At 37.2% G+C, this 18144-nt stretch overlaps 1 protein-coding gene across 14 annotated transcripts in view; it reads left to right on the forward strand.

The window, feature by feature from the left end:
• Window positions 1-18144, forward strand: part of UNC80 (unc-80 homolog, NALCN channel complex subunit) — a 228521-nt gene that overhangs the window by 145721 nt on the left and 64656 nt on the right. For 12 of the 14 annotated variants that reach the window (XM_055290458.2, XM_063645667.1, XM_055290465.2 and 9 more), the window contains 7 exons: window positions 2672-2853; window positions 3427-3558; window positions 6072-6258; window positions 6824-6955; window positions 11335-11478; window positions 14356-14456; window positions 15461-15547. In XM_055290458.2, the coding sequence (XP_055146433.1) occupies window positions 2672-2853; window positions 3427-3558; window positions 6072-6258; window positions 6824-6955; window positions 11335-11478; window positions 14356-14456; window positions 15461-15547 (965 nt within the window). The remainder of the gene's footprint in view (window positions 1-2671; window positions 2854-3426; window positions 3559-6071; window positions 6259-6823; window positions 6956-11334; window positions 11479-14355; window positions 14457-15460; window positions 15548-18144) is intronic. The other 2 variants (XM_055290459.2, XM_055290464.2) reach the window with 1 other exon arrangement.

Here is an 18144-nt window from a genome sequence, read left to right on the forward strand (position 1 = left end):
TTTAAAGAACACTTAGAAGTTAGCCAGGAAGGGAAGATGGTGGGTGCAAAACTGGGAGGCCGAGGCGGGCGGATCACGAGATCAAGAGATCGAGACCATCCTGGCTAACATGGTGAAACCCATCTCTACTAAAAATACAAAAAAAAATTAGCCTGGCATGGTGGCAGGCACTTGTAGCTACTGGGGAGGCTGAGGCAGGAGAATGGCATGAACCCGGGAGGCGGAGCTTGCAGAGAGCCGAGATCGTGCCACTGCGCTCCAGCCTGGGCGACAGAGTGAGACTCTGTCTCAAAAACAAAACAAAACAAAACAAAAAACAACAACTGGGTGAATGTGGAAGTGCACTGGGCTTTTTGGAAAGCCTGAGGAGACTGAAGACTAACATGGCTACCATGGTTTTTGTAGAGGGGTCACAAGTCCATAATATTAGAAAGGTGAGTGGGACTCAGCTTGTAACAGACTTTGAATGACAAGCTTATGATTGTGGACCTTCCACTGAATTGTGAAAAAACAGTGGTGGTTTCTGAGCCATATAGCAATGTTGTATACAGAGTGTGAATTGTTACTAAGTTTGATACTGCAGCAATATGTGGAATACTTTGGTTTTAAAAATAGTGTTTTGTTGTAGAGGAAGGATGAAGAGAAGTTGGCTAATGGGTACAAACATACAGTTAGATAAAAGGAATAAGTCCTAATGTTCAAAAGCATAGTAGTGTGACTATCGTTAATAACAGAGCATTGTATATTTTAAAATAGCTAGAAGAAAAGACTTGAAATGTTTCCAACACATGGAAATAATAAGTACTCAAGGTGGTGGATATTTTAAATACTCTGACTTGATCATTACATTCTATTCATATAACAAAATACCACATGTACTCCATGTGTACAAGTATTATGTACATATTTTTAAAATAAATTTTTAAATTTTTTTCAAAAAGACATAGTAATTTTTAGATGAAGGAGAGTTGGTAATATATGATTGGTGACATGACACTGAAACTAAAGAAGAAGGCCAAAGTTAGAGGTAAACTTAGGGAACAAGTTGATATACATGGCAGCTGAAATAATGAGAGTAGATGGGCTCTCTGGGAGAGGGTCAGTAGAGAAGAAAGATGAGGAATGACCACTAAGCCACTGGTCTTCTCCACATCTAGAGGACCAAAGGAGGAAGACCAGCCAGAAAAAGTGATCAGAAAAGTACAGAACTCAAATAATCTCAAGCTGTGGAAGCAAAGGAAAATAATTCTTTGAGGAGATTGTTATGAAGGTATTAAAAACTGAAAGGAAACAAATGCCATACAAATACCATTGGCTCTGAGGATTCATGAGCATTACAAGAAAACTTTTTCAGTAGAGATTAAGATAGATCTCTACAGTGACTTAAAGAATGAGCCTATTGTTTAAAAATTGAGGCAGGGTAGGTTTCATTTTAAAGAAAAGCAAGGAAAGGAGAAAGAGTGGAGACTTAAACACCTAGTAGGCTAAAGAAAAGTATTATCAAAAGATAATGATTACAATAACTAGCATTTGTTATAGAACTAGATCATATGCATTATCTTATTGATAAACCATCCTATAGATGAGCAAACTTGAGTCAGAGAATTGAAAGGACATATGTAAGTTCACATAGCTCAAAGGGCAAGGAAACCAAACCCAGATTTTCTGACTGCACAGATAGATGCCCTTCCCATTACAACTACATTGCATCTATTTTTAAAAAACAATATACTTTAGAAATGCATTGTACTTTTCACTTCACAAAGCACTTTCTCATATATTCTTTTATTTTATTCTAAAAACAACTTTGGAAGCAGGTATTAGTATTATCATTATTGTTCTTATTGGGAGGTTCACCAATAAAGAAAAGCGGAAGCTAAGAGAAGTTAAGAGGCTTGCCCAAGATCTCATGGCAGAGAAGTATCAGAGCGACTAGGATTTAACCCCATTTCTTCTGGCACAACTGCCTAAGCACATTGTTAGGCTCTGTGAAAGAGAACATGAGAGATTCATGACATACTCATGTAGGGTATGTTTTTATAACTGCCGCTGGCTCCTCTATCTGTATTATAAAGTTTATTTATAAAGCTTATTATTCATTAACTTTATAACTTATCATGGAACCTGGCCTTTCACTTACTGATATTTGGCTTTTCACAATAATTTTTCATGGTATTATGACTCATTAAATCTCTTTTGGCTTCTCAACCTCTTCTATCTCTGGGAAGGATATATGTTTCTAATAGAGTCTATGATGTGGAATTTTTAAAATATAGCTAATGTAAATGAGGTAGTTGTTAAAGGATAACTTTATTTATTGTCCTTGGGTTACTAAGAGATGACTCTAGCTATCTCCTAAAAAACATATTTCAGGATGTACTTTTAAAATTTCATTTGCTTTCTCTGGCATTCACTTTTCACTGTGAGTCAAAGGAAACTTTGCTTAGAATGAGTGATTCTACTGAAATGTCATGTTGTTGCTGCCCTCGCACCAACTATTGGAAGGCTGTGGGTGGTACAAAGAAGGTTTGCTTTTTCCAGTGCTGGTAGCCTAGCTCCATATAGCTCAGGAGTCATTTTCAGAAGATAGAAGCAGTTTCCACTTCTCCCCAACCCCAGGAACTAAGCAATATTTTAAAAGCATAGCTGATGAATTGTTGACTGTCTCTAGCTGCCATGTTCCTGCTGTGTGCAGTGAAGGTCCCTGAGGCCGTGTCCGACATGCTGATGTCAGAGTTCCACCACCCGGAGACCGTGCAGAGGCTGAACGCTGTCCTCAAGTTCCACACGCTGTGGAGGTTTCGCTATCAGGTCTGGCCCCGGATGGAGGAAGGGGCACAGCAGATTTTTAAGGTGAGGGATACTTCTCACAGAGGAGTTACATTAGCAAACCCAACCCAAGGTTTGTTTAAACCCTTGAACCTCAAAGTCACAGTATGTGGCCAAAGATATTCTTCTTTTTTCTCTCTGATTATATAAGTAAACCTAACATATATGAATGCATTCCTACTGTTAAAAAATTAAAATATAGAAGAATATAGAGTAAGAAAATCAAGTCTCTATAAACCGCAAAATCTCAGCAGCATTCCCAGAGGTAAGCATATGAAAGTCTGGGGAATTATCTTCTAAACATTTTGCTATATATAAACTTACAGGTGTGTTTTGGAGGGTGGGATGATAAACTCAAATAGAGATCATTTGATTGAAAGCCATTAATGAAATAGTAAACTGAGGCCCAGATAGGTTCATCTTGTGCTCTATAACAGAAAATCTTGGCAAATAGCCCTTTTCTAAAATTCTTGTTCATTCTGTGCGAAGTCACTTGGATCATTAACACTTCCTGAGACAGACTGTGTCATCATTATACTTCAGCCTCATTCTAGCTTTTATTTCCTCTCACCTAATTTTTCTGATGTCAACTAACAGATTCCGCCTCCCAGTATCAATTTCACCCTTCCCTCGCCGGTGCTTGGAATGCCATCCGTCCCAATGTTTGACCCACCGTGGGTTCCTCAGTGCAGCGGGAGTGTCCAGGACCCCATTAATGAAGACCAGTCTGTGAGTAACAGACACTTCCAGGTTCCATAGTGTACACGTAAAAGAGAACAATTATGTGGTAGTTTGTTCATTCTCATCATAAGAATGAAATAATAACACAGAAAGTCAGCACAAAAGGTCTTTGTCCTTGTGAATATAATAGAGAGAATAATATTGAGTAGCAAGCACTTGCAGATCTCAAAAAAAAAAAAGTCTTGTTTTATAATCAAAGCAGAAGTCACCTGTTAAAGCTACTAAAAGCATTAGGCATTGATTTCTTGGCCAAAGGTAGCCCTTTTGCCTCTATTTATTACAAAACGAGCATACTCATTTAACCAATGAGACATAAGCCAAGTTAAGGACCCTGGCCCTGAAAAAAATAAGAAAAAGAAGAGAGTTGGCAGCTATTTCCTTGTTTGAACCTGAGTTTATTCTTCATTTTGCTGATCATCAGTATCATCATCACAGACATCACTCTGAGACCCCTGCTCTTACTACTGCTATATGTAATATAATTCATAAATGGTCAGATTTAGAACACAGTCCATTTATAGACAAAAAACAAGAATATGCACCTTTTGAAACAATTGATCTTCAAAATATGCCTTTTTCACCTGTTTAATAGTATTTTTCTAAATTACAAGAGTAATGTAGAAAATTTGGAAAATAAAGCAAAAATAGAAAAAAGAACACCTCTTTGCACAAATTTATCATTGTTTCCTTGCATAAATTCCTATGGGATTTATGGCAATAATAAAATAATAACCATTAAAGGTTTTTGATGCATCTCACAAAATATCCCCAGAAAAGTTATATTACTTTGTCCTTATAGAACTGAAAAGTATCTTATTAACTAGTGTTATTATTTTAATTGCCACTTTGAATGGCCAAAACAACTTACTGTTTATTTTATTCACACTTCTTTGAAAATTTTAGTTGAATATATGAAATTAGTTTGAACATCTTTGCATATTACTCATAGTATTTCTAGGCATTTGTCACTTTCTTTGGAGAACTGTTTTTTAAACTCTTTCCCATCACAATATGCCTATTTTATTTTAATTCTACCTTCATATCTGATGGTACCTTGCCAAAGAGAAATACACACCTGGTTCTTCTCCCATATGTGCAGTAATTTCAGCATCTGAACCACCAACATAAAGATCTTTGGTTTTTCTCCTGAAGAGGTGGTGGGTTCATCTGAGCCAGCCACAATCTGTATGCCAAGCTCACTGTGGATTTGAAATCAAGTACCTTGATTTTATACCCAGTTATCTTTCTCATTCCACAGTTCTTACCTTATGCCTTAATATAATAAACCAGCTTAGCTACCTGGCTCTGAAAATGAATTGTACTAAAAGTACAAAAATTAGCTGGGCATGGTGGCAGGCACCTGTAAACCCAGCTACTCAGCAGGCTGAGACAGGAGAATCGCTTGAACCCAGGAGGTGGAGGTTGCAGTGAGCTGAGATTGTGCCATTGTACTCCAGCCTGGGCGACAAGAGTGAAACTCCATCTCAAAAAGAAAAAAATTGCTCTTAATTGCTGCTCTACCATTCAACATAGGAAACCTACCATTCAACATAGGAAACCTTTAGTCTTATGTTAAGATCCTCCACAAAGGGATTGTCTACAAATGCAGCCCTGTAGAAGAGTAATCAACATCCCCTGCCTGTCTCTTGAACCCTGTGTGACTATAAGCCAACAAAGAGTTCTGGAATTGCCACTGTGCATAAACATTACTTCAAGTGGATAAAGAAGAACTTCAGTGATCACTTCCCTGCTCAGAGGCCACTGACTCTGTCTCCAAAGCTCTTGGAGCTTGTCTGGGCATAAGCATCATAATTAAGACATGAATAGAATAGCTATTTTACAGTGAATCTTCTTTTCTTCATTGTTCCTGATCCTTCATCTATGGAGGAGTGAGTTTTTCTTGATATTTTTCCAGTATGCCTTGGTTACTGTTAAATAGAGTCAGATTTTACATTCAACCTTAGTAACACTATCAGCTCTCATAATTTTCATTCCATAACTTTGTTTCCACAAATATTATTAAGTGCTTATAGTGTGACAGATACTTGAGCTACAGAAATGAAATAAGTCATATAACTAACTGGCTTATATGAGAGATCTCTCTTTCTTCCTCTTTTCCATGGTTCTGACTTTCAATTTTATTAACCTTATGAAATAAATGTCCTCCATTTTTTTTTGAGACAGGGTCTCGCTCTGTTGTGCAGTAGCATGATCTCAGCTCACTGCAACCTCTGCCTCCTGTGTTCAAGCAATTCTTATGCCTCAGCCTCCTGAGTAGCTGGGATTACAGGCATGTGCCACCACGCCCAGCTAATTTTTGTATTTTTAATAGAGATGGGGTTTGACCATGTTGCCCAGGCTGGTCTCGAGCTCCTCACCTCAAGTGATCCACCCGCCTCAGCCTTCCAAAGTGCTAGGATTATAGACGTGAGCCACCGCACCCAGCCTGTGACCTTGCAGAAGAATTGCTATTAAATGAACTTGCCTTTATGTCTCCACAGAAATCCTTTTCTGCCCGGGCTGTGTCCCGCTCCCATCAAAGGGCAGAACACATCTTAAAGAACTTGCAGCAGGAGGAAGAAAAGAAACGTCTTGGTCGAGAAGCCAGCCTCATCACCGCCATCCCCATCACCCAGGAGGCTTGCTATGAGCCTACATGCACACCCAACTCAGAGCCGGAAGAAGAAGGTGCCCTCTGCACCCAGGACTTCTTGGGGGGCTGAGTCTCAGGGAAATAATGTGCTCTGAAATTAACATTGACAATTTTATGTGACATGAGGTGATATGCCCCCTTCCGTCTCTCTCTCACTTCCTGACACTAACCAAAGAAAGAGAAAAGTTGTTTTCTGAAGTTTAGAGTTAGCCATTTTCAGAGGAGGACATTAGTTACATTAAATGAATGATTCGGGGAACTGCTGAATCTAGTATGTGTATTAAAGTAAATGCAACCAATCTTTCATTAACTACTTTCAACCTTCACAAGTGCAGTTTGTCAGTTGGTGTCAAAAAATGATTAATTAATCATTCTGAATTGAGTGATTCTCTGTCCTGCTTTTGTAAAAACTTCGGGAGATAGTTTCTGTCTTTCCTCTGTAGGGCTTTTTTAATTTTTATTTTTCCTTTTCTAAGTACACTCAAAATTATTTAAGCCTTATGGTCTGAGAGCAGTATATGCATTTGTGATACAAGAGCAATGTGATAATAACTGTTTTGTTATAAAGCCAAAGTTCACATTCCCCATTTTGTTTGCCAGTAGAAGAAGTCACCAATCTGGCATCCCGTCGACTGTCTGTGAGTCCATCCTGCACCTCCAGTACTTCCCACAGGAATTATTCCTTCCGCCGCGGGTCAGTCTGGTCAGTGCGTTCAGCCGTCAGTGCTGAAGGTGTGTCCTCTTGCATACGTTTTATTTCTCCTGACTTATGTGTTTTGAAACACTTTCCAGTTAATATCATTATCTCACTTGATTACATTGCCTTCATTAAATAACTTGTCTCATGACTTGACATTCTAAAAAAAAATTAGCATGGCATCCTTTAAAAAAAATTGTTGATTTACCTCAGCAATTGTCATTTTTAAGTTGGCTCTATTTTAATTACATTGCATGTAATCATATTGCTGAGGGTTCAGAATACATTATTCTAGACAGTTAATAGTTTTCCACCTAGCTACAGTACATTACAACCAACTGGGAAGCTTAAAAAAAAGTTCCAACCACACCTAAGACCAAATCAAAATCTCTGAGGTAGGACCCATCAGTGTTTTTAAAACCTCCTCAGCTGATTTCAGTGTGTGTCCCTAGTTTTTGTTTTTGTTTTTATTTTTTTTAATTCATCCCTGTGGGTATAAAGTGGTAACTCAATGTGATTTTTATTTGCACGTCCCTAATGACAAACGATATGGAGCATTTTTTCATATGCTTATTGACCATATGTATATCTTCTTTGTAAAAGTGTTCATTCAAATCTTTTGCCCACTTTAAATTGGGCAATTTGTCCTTTAACTGTTAAATTATAAGAACTATTTATACATTCTGGATATAAGTCACTTATCAGATATGTGATTTGCAAGTATTTTCTCTCATTTCGTAGTTTGTCTTTTTACTTTCTTCACTTGATCTTAGCCAAAAGGCTGAGAAGCGAGTATCTTTTTTACTTTATTAAAGATAACTTTGAGGCACAAAAATTTTATCTTAATTAGGTCCAATGTGTGTGTTTTTTCTTTTGTCATTTGTGCTTTTAGTGTCATATCTAAGAAACAATTGTCTAATCCAAGGTCGCGATTTGTCTAATCCAAGGTCACAAAGATTTACTTATGTTTTCTTCTAAGAGTTTTAGCATTTATATTTAGGTGTGTGATCAACTTTGAGTTAATATCTGTTATGTTATGAGTTAGAATTTTGCATTTGGATAACTAGTTGTCCCAGCACTATTTACAGAAAAGACCATTTTTCTCCATTGAATTTTCTTGGCACTTTTGTCAAAAAGCAATTGAACATAAATGTAGTAGTATATTTATGGTCTTTCAGTTCTGTTCTACTGATGTGTATGTCAATCCTTCTCTCAGTACAATGAAATCTTGATATGCAGATATTTGTATAATTGTTGTGTCTTTCTCATTGATTATTTTATCGTTATAACATGCTCTGTTTTGCCTGTGGTAAAAATTTTCCACTTACAGTATACTTTGTCTGATGTTAACATAGATACTCCACATCATTTTTTATTGCTGTCTGTATGGCATATCTTCTTTCATCCTTTCCTTTCATCTTATTTGTGTCTTTGAAACTAAATTACGTCTCTTAAACATAACAGTTGATTCATATTTGTTTTTATCCATTCTGCTAATTTTGCCTTTTGATTAGTCAGTTTACATTTATTGCAGTTTTGGATAAGGTAAGATATATGTCTGCCATTTTAAAATATAAGATATGCCATGTGAAAGACATAGTTTTATTTATATCTTTATCTTATAATAACTTTATAAGATAATGTTTTATATAACATTTATGACATTATATTAAAATAAAACATATTTATAATAGCTGACAAAATCTTTGTCTAGTAAGTCCAACATTTAAGCTTCCTCAGGGTTAGTTTATGTTGACTGCTTTTATTTCTGTATATGGGCAATATTTACCAGGTTTCTTATATGTCTCATAACTTTTTATTGAAAAATGGACAATTTAAATTATATAATGTGGAAACTCTGCAAATCAAATGTCCCCCTTTCCTCAACAGGATTTTTTGTTGTTATTGTGTTGCTATTTGTTTGTTTAGTAACTTTCCTTGACTAATTTGTAAAGTCCATAAGCCTTTGTTGAGTGTGAGCACTGAAATCCCTGCTCAGTTACATTAGTGGTCAGGTAATGATTAGACAGAGATTTTCTTAAGTTCCTTGAACTAATAAGTCTTCCAGACTTCACTGAGGGCCACTTTGGGTGTGTTGAGGCACATCTTCAGTGTTCCAGTAGTTTAAAACTCTGCCCTTCATTTTTGTACTTTCTGCTTGTGTAGAGCTTCAAGGTTAGCCAAACATGAGAGATCAGGAATTTCTCAGGTCTTTCCTGGGCATGTGCACAACCTTGTACATATGTACAGCCATCTAGATAACCAGGAATACGTCAGTGATTTGCAAGCCCCCTAGAAATCTCATTCCCCAATTTGCCTTTTAAGATTTTTGTAAGCCTCCAGCTTCTACCAACTCATATGAGCACCTCAGATAGCTACAATGTTAAATAATTGTTGCTGATTTTTTTTTGGTAAATGCCCTGGGGATAAAGCTGTTTGCACTAAGCTTTAAGTCAAGCAAAATAAAGACAAATCTTGTGAACAGGGATTTTCTATGGGGTTCTAGATAGGTCAAGTAGTGACAATTCTCTGGTGTTGAGGCTTTTAGGGAGCTCCTAAACTGCTCTGCCCATCCAGTGGCTGCTAGGCTGCTGGTTTTAACAGCTACCATGGTTGCAAGGTTGTCAATTTTCAAGGCTCCTAAGGACCTGGGAAGATGGGGAGGTGAGTAGGGCAAGTTAAAATGCCAGAAATACCACTGGTCTTTTATCCTTTTTTGTTTGTTTGTTTGTTTAATACATGCTCCTCAAATAGTTCCAAGCTTTTAGTAAATTTTGAAAGCTCCGAAAAAACGTGTATTTCACAGTGTTCTCACTGCTTTTATGGAGGAACAGGGATCTATACTCCACTGTTCCAGAAGTGCTTGGTCCACTACATCTGTATACATTTTTAAAGATTTCCACATGCATCTACTATGAAGCTGTGTCTGGAATTTATTCCTTCCAGCGGGTTCTTGGTCTTGCTGACTTCAAGAATGAAGCCGTGGACCTTTGCAGTGAGCGTTACAGCTCATTAAAGGTAATGAGGACCCAAAGAGTGAGCAGCAGCAAGATTTATTGTGAAGAGCGAAAGAACAAAGCTTCTGCAGCATGGAAGGGGACCCAAGAGGGTTGCCACTACTGGCTCGGGTGGCTAGCTTTTATTCCCTTATTTTATTTTATTCCAGCTTTTATTCACTTATTTGGCCCCTTCCGCATCCATTGGTCCCTTTTACAGAGCGCTGATTGGTCCATTTTACAGAGTGCTGATTCGTCCATTTTACAGAGTGCTGATTGGTGCGTTTACAATCCTTTAGCTAGACACAGAGCGCTGATTGGTGCATTTACAATCCTTTAGCTAGACACAAAAGTTCTCCAAGTCCCCATCCGACCCAGAAGATCAGCTAGCTTCACCTCTCAAAGCCTGGACTGAGAATGACAGTATAAGTCTCTTACCCTCTAGTCCTTCATAGGCCTTCTAAAATCCGAAATAGTCATGTAAGTTTTAATCTGAGAATCAAACACTCACAATTCTTTAGTGCTTTAGAAAAGGGACATGTATATTTTCATATTAATAAGCTGTTAAATACCTTTTCTACCTTCCTTGCCTACTAAGTCTAACCTTTTTCCTTTATTCCTATATGCAATTATATTTATTATTAATTTGTTATTGTATTTATCAATGAGGATGAAAACATTAATATGAGTGGGCTATGTCATTCTTATCCTAAATGCATGTGTGTTTTCTTCTACCCCATATTACTGCTTACCATCTCTCACACACTCACGTGCATACAACCAGTTGCATCTATGAAAAATGTCTTAGTCTCTGCTTAGAATTTTATCTTCATTGATTTAATATTGTGAACTGATCCTCTTGTCCCAGAGTGTCTGTGCTTTGCTTCTCTACCAAACAAGAATAATGGTGCTTGGAAAGTGGGCTGGTTTTTTTGTTTGTTACAAAATGAAGAGACACTTTGTGTAATGTAATCTTTTTTAAAATGTTGGCATTTTCTCATAGCTAGGATTATGCTGTTAAATAAGTAGGCCTTGAACGGAGAAATGTTGCATTAAAATTACATTACTGAGGCCAGATGCAGTGGCTTATGCCTGTAATTTCAGCACTTTGGGAGGTGGAGGTGGGAGGATTGCTTGAGCCCAGTAGTTCAAGACCGACTGGGGCAACATAGTGAGGACTCATCTCTACAAAAAATAAAAAATTAGTCAGGTGTGGTGGCACACCTATGTGGTCCCAGCTACTCTGGAGGCTGAGACAGGAGGATCTCTTGAGCCCAAGAAGTTGAGGCTGCAGTGAGCAGTGATCATGCCACTGCACTCCAGCCTGGGTGACAGAGTGAGACCCTATCTCAAAGCAACAGTAACAACAAAGAATTATGTTACTGAGAAAAGCACCCTGATTTTGTCTCCCATTTTAGATGAGGAACATACCACTGAACACACGCCGAACCACCATGTGCCTCAGCCCCCACAAGCAGTGTTCCCAGCATGCATCTGTGCAGCAGTACTTCCCATTGTTCATCTGATGGAGGATGGTGAGGTGCGGGAAGATGGAGTAGCAGGTACGGTTTTGAACAGTCGGATCATCAGTGACATTCTTAAGCTGTTTATCTGATAGAAGACAGTAGGTTGCTCTTAAACACATTATGTACTGGCCACATGTTGAACTGTTTTATGCACATATTATAATTACAGATTCGTAACATACTGCACTAACACTATCACTCTCTCCAATTCCTTCTCCCTGTACCTTTATGCCCAAAAAAATTGCATTTAAAATAGGTAGTTGGGTCCAGGAGCGTTGTTCGTGACCAGAGAACAGAACAACACAATAATTATTTAGCCACATAGAAATCAAACCTGAGAAATCTTAGCTATTAGCTTGACACCACTAATACCATCTGTCTTACGTGATTACCTTTCCAGATGTACTAACTAACTAAAAAGAATAATTGCAAAATGAAATGATAAACTGAGGGAAAAGATGAGTAACATTTGCGACAGACAAATGTTAATTTCTTAACGTTACATTTAAAAAAGCTCTTATAACTCATTAATAATTTTTAAAACCCCATTAGAAAACTGGGCAAAGGATATCAGCAGGCAATCCAATGGCCAGTAACACCTGGAAACAACATTGTTGTTTAAAACTGTAATTAAATCTTACATTTCAGCTACAAAATCGGCAAAGATTATTTTAAATGAAAATATCTATTGCTGGTGAAAAAGCAGGGGAAAGAGCATCCTCATACTTTGCTGATGAAGTATAAAACTCTGTACAAGCATTCTAGAACAGAATTTCATGATACGTATCAAAAACCTTAAAAGTGTGAAAAGCTTTTGACACAGATTTGGCTTGTAGCAATTTCCTAAGACAATCTTGAGGGCTGTATAAAGGACGTTGTACATTGATCATTATTTAAAATAAAAATATTTAGAAAGACTTTAAATCCCTAACAATAAGCAATTAATCATAGTACCTCCATATAATAACATTCTGTGAACGCTGGAATTGCATTCTAGATGAATATTAATATAAAAAGTGTTAATATATTGCTAAGTAAAAAACCGAATACCAAAGAATATTTTCTATATATAGTACTATTTAAAAATACATGTAAGTAGACTGGGCATGGTGGCTCATGCTTGTAATCCCAGCACTTTGGAAGGCTGAGGCAGGCAGATCACTTGAGATCAGGAGTTCAAGACCAGCCTGGCCAACATGGCGAAACCCTGTCTCTACTAAAAATACAAAAATTAGCCAGGCATGGTGGCACATGTCTGTAATCCCAGCTACTCATGAGGCTGAGGCAGGAGAATCGCTTGAACCTGGAAGGTGGAGGTTGCAGTGAGCCGAAACCGCACCACTGCACTTCAGCCTGGGCAACAGAGTGAGACTCCATCTCAAAAAAATAATAATAATAAAATAATGCACGTAAGTATATATTTCATGTATGTGAAAGGACATACTCCAAACTGTTAATAATTGTTTCTGTGATGAGTGGACTTCCCAGTCTTATTTTTCTCTTTGCATTTTTTTGTATTTTTCATATTTTAAGCATGAAACTGCCTTACTTAAGCAATTAAAATAAAAACAATATGAACATTTTTAAAGTTTTAATTGACACATAATAATTGTACATATTTACAGGGTACAGTGATATTTCAGTACCTGTATACAATGTGTAATGATCAAATCATGGTAATTAGCATATCCTTCACCTCAAACAGTATTTCTTTACGTTAGGAACACTCAAAATTCTCTCTTCTAGCTATTTGAGAATATAGAATAAATTATTGTTACCTATAGTCACCCTACAGTGCTAAATAACACTGAAACTTATTCCTGCTATCTAGCTGTAATTTCTTATCCATTAACCAACCTTTCCCATGCCTCCCTCCCGCCTCCCCTTCCTAGCCTCTAGTTAGCACTATTGTACTCTCTACTTCCGAGAGATCAACTTATTTAGCTTCTACAAATGAGTGAAAACATGCAGTATTTCTTTTTCTGTGCCTGGCTTATTTCACATGTAAAGATATTTTTTGCAATCAATATCAACCTGAGAAAAACTCACACCTATTTTAATTAGTTATAGAGACACATGAAAGCTACAGCTCTGGATTTATATTTTTGTTAATATTATTTATATGTCCTTTAACTTTAATTGTATGGTTTGTTTCTGAATCAAAATTTGGTATTATTTATTTGAAATAAATTTATGCTAAATTCTGTATTCCTACTTTTGAAAACCAGTGGAATTGGGAAACACGTTCAAACTAAAGACCATTCGGTGTTTACTGGCCCTGTTTTTTACCCACCTGCTTTCTTAGTCTGGGCACTTCTAGACAATCTTAGCCTGACCACTTTCCCCACAGAAATAGCACTTTCTTTCTCATTAGGATTAATTATTTATCTTAAGACTTCTTCATTAGAAGTGAGAACCTAGTTGTTACTGGCTCAACTACTTTATCTTGCTGAAGGAGATACTGTTTGAAGCATTCAGGTGGACAGAAAAAAAAAATCCCTAATTCATATGCATTCTAAACCAAAACATATTTTCAAAAACCAAATAGTCTTTCATAGTTTCTCCATAAAATAATAAAATATGACTGTAATTTAATAAGTGCTTACTACTGCTATTATTGGGGTGACTTCCACAACAAAGACAATTGCATATATTCACAGAGATATTCTTTGCAAAAGCATTGCTGATACCTGAAGACAACTCCTACACTTTTTGGTAACATGTTCTTTACATGTGAAAATGTTCAGAGACAACAACGAAGAGAACAAACACCTACCTTTCAAAAGAAAAAAGAGTTCACAGAGCCTTTTTAAGGCAAAAAGCAGAGACTAAAGCTTGTAAATTGTCAAATACTTTATCTCATAGACTTATCTCCATTTAAGACAAATGTTCAACTTTCTTTCTCTTCTGAAGTGAGTGCTGTGGCTCAACAAGTCTTATGGAACTGTCTAATTGAAGATCCATCAACGGTTCTTCGACATTTTCTGGAAAAACTGACCATCAGCAATAGACAAGTAAATTCCTCTTCCTTTTTAGTGTAGCTCTGTGGCTACAAGTGTGAACACTGTTAAAATCATGCAAAGAACTTTATAGTGCAGTGCATGCAACTCAATGCCCTCCAATACACAACCAATAAGTACTTTTTAAATAATGATAATGATGAGCAATACTTAACTTTGCTGTTTTCTTTTTAATTTCTCCATTAATTCATGTTTCTATATATATGTATATATATGTTACATTGCTAGTGAGGATCCTAAAATACTGCAAGATTAAATTAAATATAATGTTCTTACTATTGAGTACCTTCATTGAATTCTGATTGCTTGGCAGTCTGATGCAGGTATGATTATTAGAATATGTTAAAATTTGTCATTAATCAAAAATCTGATTTGTCAGACCACCTTGTAAGAAGATCATGCCAAATAAAAGTAGTTTTTCAAGCAGTGGCAAAATACCGCGATGATTAAAAATTATTTGTTCATTTCTATGATATAGTCATATTCACTGGAAGGTTAAGTTTAGTTTCTGAAAGGTAAAGTTAATTACAGACATTTCAATCTAGTCTCTTGTAACCTCTCTTTTTCTCTTTGACTCAAAACCTAGAAAGCAGAATTAAGAAGTTCACAAAAACATGGTTTGTTTAATGATTTTTCAACATAGGTCTTCCCCATATTCCCATATCAGGCTACCATGGCCAATAGAGTTAACTAAATGTACAGCTTTCCTGTGACTTGCCTGTGACCTACACACACAGTGTCAATTTAAAAAGAACAAAGTCGTTTACTGCTCAGTGATTTTTATGTGTTAGCTCCTAGGAGAAAGGTGTTCCAGATGGTTTAAATACTACTTAACAAGTATCACATATACTATATTAAAATGTTGAACATAATTAAAATCAATATGTGGGCAAAAGTAAGAAAAATCCCTCACCCAATCCCGAATTTTCAAGAAGTTAATTTTATTTTCTGCAGCATGGCAGCTGAAGGAAACATTAAAAATTCCATTCTTCTTTCAGGACGAGTTAATGTACATGCTGCGCAAACTTCTCTTGAATATTGGAGACTTTCCTGCTCAGACATCTCACATCCTATTCAACTATTTGGTGAGTTATAAATGTTCATTTCCAATTACGAAGCAGCACCATGATGAAAAGGTCTTAGGAGATTTTTTTTCAATAAATTTCCATTAATTACGTTACTAAAGGCAAATCCTGGTCAACTAAATTCTGTGTAGGGAAGCCCCTGCCTGGCATACTCTTTGGCATATGGAGGGCAGTCAATATAAATGTCAGTTTCTTCTCTGTCTTCCTTTAGCAATATATAACTTCTTTATATTTGTTCTTTATTTTTGTTTTCTGTTGAGAAAACACGTGTTCTTTTGGTATTTTTTCCTCTTTTCCTATCTCTGTGTTTAAACACACACACACACACACACACACACACACACACACACACGGATGCAACTGTTGTCCTAGATGGAAAGTTTTTGTGTATATATTTTTCCATGGCAACTGTCTATGACAGTTTTAACTGCCCTGGCAGTTCTTTCCTGATCCTCTGAGGCTTACCAATTTCTTCACATCCTTTTTTTAAACCCCAAATGAATATGCAGTTTGGGGACTAGAACCTGATGACTATGCCTTGAAACTGCCCCTTAATCCTGGCAGACAAATAGCCAAATTAATGTCTGTGCTGGGCATACTCCTTCAGTTATCCATATGCATATGTATCCCTAGCAGGGTGATAAATTTAACTCCCACCACAACCCCCATGCGCAGAGAGCATTTGTAATTCCTTTCTCTTGTCTAAGACTAATTTGGTCATCTTCCTTCTGAGTGCCTACTTGCTTGTTGGCAAGGGAAAAAATATGAATAAATGTCCAATCCAGATTTAAGTTCAGACCGGTACCAAAACATAAACAGTACTTTTTGGTGGTTTTCAGGCTCTCTTGGATAAAAATGCATAGTCTCTAGGAATTCTCCCTCCTTCCCACTGCTTTTGTCTCTATAGCTATGTGGAGTTGGGGAGAAAAAAGACCTTTGTTCCACATCGCACCCCTTGCATTTTATCTGGGTCCTTCATTTGTGAGACCATGTTCTTAGTCTGGCTGGTTGCTGGATGTCTGGATGGGCACAAACTCAAGCCCATAGCTGCTGTCACTCAAAGCCTGTCTGCTCCTGGCAGTGTTTGCTGGGAGACTCAACCTCCCCTCAGCTTCTGCGGGTGCTTTAGACCCCTGAGTTCTTGCCATGAGTCCCATATGGCTCTAACATAGGAAGTCCACCAGCTATAGCATCCTGCTCAGTGACAACAGCCTATGGCCGTTCTATCTGGAAAGCTTTCCAGCCAAGCATCCACTACTTCTGGGTTCTGTCTACACCACACAAAAACCAAAGGTGGATTTGGAAAGCCAAATGTCAGGGCCTCCCTCAGTTTAGGTGTGTGCCCTGCCAAATTTACACTCCATCCAGGCTGGTGTGGAAAGAGCCTAAAGAGGGACTGGAGGCGAGAGTGCCTTCAATGTTTCTTTTGCTTGCCTGTGTACCTGCCCTTTCCCCAGGTCACTGAATAGGAGAAATGCTTGCCCAGACCATTGCTCTCCTCCATCCTTTAGCTCCGCAACAAAAATATTTTTAAAGGAGCTTGATGCCCAGATAGTTTTAAAAGAAATAAATCTCCAAATACTCAACTTACAGATATGCACTAACACTTGTTGAGTAAGTCTGCCATCTCTACCATTATTCTAGTGCACACAAGGAAGACCCAACCCATCATCCCAGAGATTACCAGGCTGCACTGACAGGCATGTAGGTTGGAGAAAGAATCTGAATTCTATGTTATTAGTAGTTTTAAGAAATCATCTTTTCTGATTGATCAATGCACTTTAACCCATAGGACTTTCTATCTGTCCTATGTTTTATAAATTTCTATTAAGGGTGAGGGTTGGCCCTCCTTAGGGTGTCCAGCATTTAGAACACCAAAACAGATTAGGTTTGTGACGCTGATTCTTTCAACATAACTAGAAAGTTTTCCAGGACTACAAAATTTTTGAAGAAACAATGGTAAAAACCCACAAGAAAAAAAATTTACACTATTTCTTTCTGAATATTTGCACATTATTGAATAGGATAATTGAAAGTTATTTCATCAAATATTCCAATTATAGTCAGTCCTCATCTTATTTCAATCTATAGACTGCTGAACATATTCTACCTCCTACTAACAAAAAGTAAACTTTGAGGCGTTTTAGATGTCAACTTTAAAAGGTGCAAAAGAGCACACAGTTTTTCAAAATTACATTAGAAGATATGCAAACAACCCAGCTGATAAAATAATGTGCACAACAAACCTCATGACACACATTTACCTATATAACAAACCTGCATGTGTACCCCTGAATTTAAAAACAAAAAAAAGAAGACACACAAACAAAAATTTTGAAGTTCATCAACTTAGCCAAGCAGCGTGCTCTTAGGTTTGAGACTATTAGACATAATCCAAGCTGCAAATAGTGCTTGGACAAACTTCATATACAGATGAATTTTAGATGGCCTCAGTACTTAGCTACCAAGTGACATGATGCCTGGGTGGGCGGAGGGGGGAATGATCTGCTTTTTTCTTAAGAATTTGCCATTTTAATGATATATAAAAATGTACAGCAGCCTGTGTGGTCAGTTTTCCAGTTATGCCCTCTCCTGGT

This window comes from Symphalangus syndactylus, chromosome 8, assembly GCF_028878055.3.
Source record: "Symphalangus syndactylus isolate Jambi chromosome 8, NHGRI_mSymSyn1-v2.1_pri, whole genome shotgun sequence".
Taxonomy (NCBI): domain Eukaryota; kingdom Metazoa; phylum Chordata; class Mammalia; order Primates; family Hylobatidae; genus Symphalangus; species Symphalangus syndactylus.